Consider the following 4,633-nt stretch of genomic DNA (forward strand, 5'->3'; position numbering starts at 1 on the left):
ATTCCATCCATCCCCACACATACATATATAGACACAAACACACACACTCTCGTATACACACACACACACACACACACACACACACACACACACACACACACATAAATGTTTTTAAAGAAGTTACTTGGCCAGCACTTGGGAAGCAGAAGCAGGTGGATCTCTGTGAGTTTAAGACTACCCTGGTCTGTATAGTGAGTTCCAGTGCTGGGACTACAGGGAGACCCTGTCTCAAAAAACAAACCAACAAACAAAAAAATACCTCCCCCCGGCAAAAAAAAAAACCCTAGAAGTTAGGACTGAAATCATAAACCCAGTTTGGGGAGGTAAGATTTTACAGGGAATATACCCAGAAGTAGATATGCCATTTGATATTCCCACTAAGGCACCATCATTTAGGCTAGCTGTGGTCTTGGGTCACAGCATTAGACCTCAAATCACAGAAACATCAAGTCCTGGGAGAATAATACATTAAGAGCTTAAGGCAGGGGCTGGAGAGAGGGTTCAGTAAGAGCATTGGCTGTTCTTGTGGAGGGCCGTGTTCAGTATCCAGTACCCATGTGGTGGCTAACAACCATCCATAATGTACGATGTACTTACATACATGCATACATGCAGGCAAAACACTCAAGACACATAAAATAAAAATAATTTTTTTAAAGAGCCTATGGCAGACTGTGAGTAGTAGCCAGGTGGAAAACCTTCTGATTTACTGACAGTATTTCCCTTGCTCAAAATGATACTCTGGCTCCACTCCCTAGGACTCCTCTTCTCCAAAGCTATTTTTCTGGTGTCTCAGCTGAACCTTAGGTGGGGCTGAGGCTGACACTCTGTTTTTCCTCTGGAGGACATGAGTCAGTGAACAGTGAAGTTCCACTTAATCACTACCCAAAAATAAGGTTCTTAAAAATCAGGAGCTAGAAAAGTAAGGAAATGATTAATACAAAGTCAGGACAGTGATTTACACTTGAGCAGGGTGGGGCTAGATGGCAGGGATGCCTGTTGGAGAAGGGATAGTCAGGGGTCTTCTGGAGTTTGACAGTACTATATCACTTGATCTCAGTGATGGCTGCATTGGTGATGGTTCCTTTATAATTATATTTATATGTTCTTTTCTAAATATATATTATAGTTCACAATTACAAACAGCTAAAAAATAAACTATAAAAAGTTCTTAATTTGGAAAAAACTGACTAGATTTGTATTAATTATTAAAAGGTTGCTTGGAGAGCCAGACATGATGGCATACACCTTTAACCCCAGCACTTAGGAGGTAGAGGCAGGTGGATCTCTGTGAGTTTGAGGCCAGCCTGGTCTACATAGAGAGTTCCAAGTCAGCTGGGGTTACAGGGAGTCCCTGTCTCAAAAAGACCAAGGAAAAAAAGGAAGGAAGGAAGGGGGGAAGGAAGGAAGGAAGGAAGGAGGGAAGGGGGAAGGAAGGAAGGAAAGAAGGAAGGGGGAAGGAAGGAAGGAAGGAAGGAAGGAAGGAAGGAAGGAAGGAAGGAAGGAAAGGGAAGGGAGGAAGGAAGGGGGAAGGAAGGAAGGAAGGAAGAGGGAGGGAGGGAGGGAAAGAAAGAACAAAAGAAAGAAAGAAAGAAAGAGAAGGAAAGAAGGGGAAAGGAAGAAGAAAGGAAGGAACGAAGGAAGGAAAAGAAAAAAGAAAAGATCACAGGTGCTGAACAGAAAATTGAAGGTAGGACAAGGCAAGAAGAAAAGAAACCGCTTAGGAGGTAGCTGTCATAACTTGGTGAGGGACTATAATGACCTGATCTACGAAGGGTTAAAATATTAGCACTATAAACTGCTCCATTTTGAAAATGACAACCAAAATAACACAGAAGCTGGCACAGAAGCCTTTCAGTTCACTTTTCCCCTCTGTACCTTTGTGAATTAGGCTCAAGAACTGCAGTCCAAAGGTAGGCACATGTTCAAATAGACATACAGGCAACTTGATCCTGTGTCAAGTCTACCCTGAGGATGTAGGCTGAGTGACCAGTGGTAGTAAGAACACATTTTTATGACACCATGATATTATCCAAGTTGAGCTGGCATAGTATCCTGGCATCAAAGTTGAACTGTTATACATGATAGCCTATCATAACATGTAGTCATCATAATAACTTGTCACTGAAGATTTCATGGAGTGTTTCCACGTCTACTATCTGGTTCTAGAATGTTAACTCTGGAAGGCAAAGACTTTTGTTCACTTTGTTCACTACTGTATCCATAATGTGAAGAAACAAACTTGATATGCCATAAGTGTTCAATAAAGATTACTGTATGACCCCCTGTTTTTGAGACAAGGTTCTCCTAAGTTACCATGTTAGCATTGAAGTCATGATTCACCCACCTCAACCTTCCAAGTAACTGGGATTCCAGGCACATACCATGGTGGCTGGTTCACATTTAATTATTATGTTACTGCTATCTAATCATCACAATAATCCTCTGAGGGCAGAAAGGACATAAAATATTATCCTCATTTTGTAAGTTAGAAAACAAAGACACGGGAAATTAAGGAACATTTTAAATACTTGATAATTTGATCGATGACAAAATCCAGTTTTCGTTTTTCTCACTTCACAGATGAAGATCTGAGGATTAACATTCTTATAGTTCTGAAACACCAGCTAGAGAACATTACAGGTATGTCAGACGCCAAGTGTTATCTGATGTGCCAGGTTCTAAGGTGACTGTGACTTTCTCAGCTTTCAGTGCGTTGGTAACCGTAGTTCCCTCAGGAGACTCAGTGTTTCTCTGGATATTCAAGTCTACCTGACCTGAGTCTTCCTTGCACTCACATTTCTCTCCATGTCCCTCACTTGTCTCTACTCCCAACTCTATCCAGCCCACTCTCCAAGCAACAGAAGTTAAGAAAGCTCTGTTACTGGGAAAAACCCCACTTGTTCTAATAATTCTTACAAAGTAAAAAAAGAGAAAAAAAAGTAGTAATGGGTAGTTTTAGTACTTTTCCAAAAACCTCTGTCATTTAAATGGTATCCCATAGGGAGGTGAAAACTATGTTACATGAAAAGTTAATCTTAGTCTCTTTCTTCTTAGAATTAACTAAAATTAGTAACTTGAAGCATAAATCATAACTTAAATACTCAGATGTTCAATTAGTTTTAGTATTTATGCATCTATGTATACCTTGTATTGAATTCTTTGTTAAATTCAAAATAACCAGCAAACAGAACATTAAAAACAACATTTTTAACTGAATACTGCATACAAACAACTCAGAGAAGACATAGTTTTAGGTTGTCTTCCTCCCTGCTTCTCCTTCGCATTCTGATATTCACTTTATCCCTATAAGAATCTAATCTGGGTAAGTTGGACCACAATAGATAGTTAAATAGTATATGTAACTAGTCTTAGAGCATCAAAGAGAACTTACCAGAAATTCATTGGCAAACTCCTTATTGTTAATTTTCTTGCTTTGGGCCTCCTTCAGTAACTGCTGCAGAATTTCTCTTTGGTCCATGCTGCAGAGCTAGAGAAAGAATCTGCGAGTGGTTTGAAGGAGGGCATGTCAAATGTGTGTCATGGCCGAGATACCACCAGGAAGCCACTGCTGCTGTCTGAGCACACTCTGAAGGCTGTGGTTTACTGACTTCATCACAAGCTCTAGAGGAAATTAGTATGAAACCAGCTTCTGTGGTCACATAACAAACCATCATCTCCCTCCAGGGCCTTAGTGCCTCCCTTTTCAACAAAGAAACTTGGTTACAGTTCAAGTTTTAACAAACAGGCCATAAAATGTGGTCTGTTTAGTTCTGCGACTGTTCCACTCTGTCACCTTTACACAACATTGACCTTTCTTTTTGCTTCTCAGAGAACAGACAGAATTACAGCTCTAGGGGTGAGTTCAGGTTCCCCACATTTCCCTAATGCGCAGAAAGATCTTGTTGATATCTGTTCACTCAAGTGAACGCTGTAGGAAAAGGAGACAGACCCTGGAGTTACCTATATTTTACCTGGACTGGTCTCCCAAAAGTCTCTTGTAAACATATCAACGGCAAATTTCTGGTCATTAAGAAGGCATTTTTATTCAAAATGTTTAAGCCTGCCATATAGACCTCAATTTTTCTTTTAGAGGAAGCAAAGTCAACTGCTTCTAACAGTCAGTCTGTCTCAGGGCTGGGGAAGTGCTGGCCCCCATTAAGGGAAGCGTTGATTTCTGTACCTCTTCAAACCACCAGTAGCTTTTGATCTTTACTTGGTTCTGAATATAAACACAGAGTGGTGGTCTATGTAGGATCAGAAGCAATTGGTAGGGTTAGCACACTATCCCCAGAATGCACTGCTGGTAAAGAGTGAAAGAACAAAAAGAAACTAAAGTCTACCTTGCTGACAGCAATCTAAATTCTAGGTCAGAGAGCCTGGAGAGAATTAGGTACAGCGGTGCACATCTGGAGTCCCAGCTGCTCAGGAGTATCACTCAGCAAAAGGATCACTTGAACATAGCAGCCTGGGAGACAACATAAGACCTCTCTCCCTCAAAAAGAGGCGGGGGGGGGGGGGATGGCCATGATGGTATATATCTTTAATCCCAGCACTTGGGAGGCAGAGACAGATCTCTGTGAGTTCCAGGCCAGCCAGGGATACATAGTGAGACCCTGTCTTAAAACACCAA

General features: G+C 41.1%; 1 protein-coding gene across 6 annotated transcripts in view; it reads right to left on the reverse strand.

Annotated features, from left to right (window-relative positions):
• Ptpn22 (protein tyrosine phosphatase non-receptor type 22) overlaps positions 1-3,577 on the reverse strand; it is a 61,531-nt gene extending 57,954 nt beyond the window's left edge. For 5 of the 6 annotated variants that reach the window (XM_029564006.1, XM_008833980.3, XM_029564005.1 and 2 more), the window contains exon 1: positions 3,395-3,577. In XM_029564006.1, the coding sequence (XP_029419866.1) occupies positions 3,395-3,481 (87 nt within the window). In that variant the 5' untranslated portion in view covers positions 3,482-3,577. The remainder of the gene's footprint in view (positions 1-3,394) is intronic. The other variant, XM_029564008.1, reaches the window with a different exon arrangement.
• Positions 3,578-4,633: the final 1,056 nt, after the last annotated feature.

Source organism: Nannospalax galili, unplaced genomic scaffold (genome assembly GCF_000622305.1).
Source record: "Nannospalax galili isolate Female #2095 unplaced genomic scaffold, S.galili_v1.0 scaffold475, whole genome shotgun sequence".
NCBI lineage: Eukaryota > Metazoa > Chordata > Mammalia > Rodentia > Spalacidae > Nannospalax > Nannospalax galili.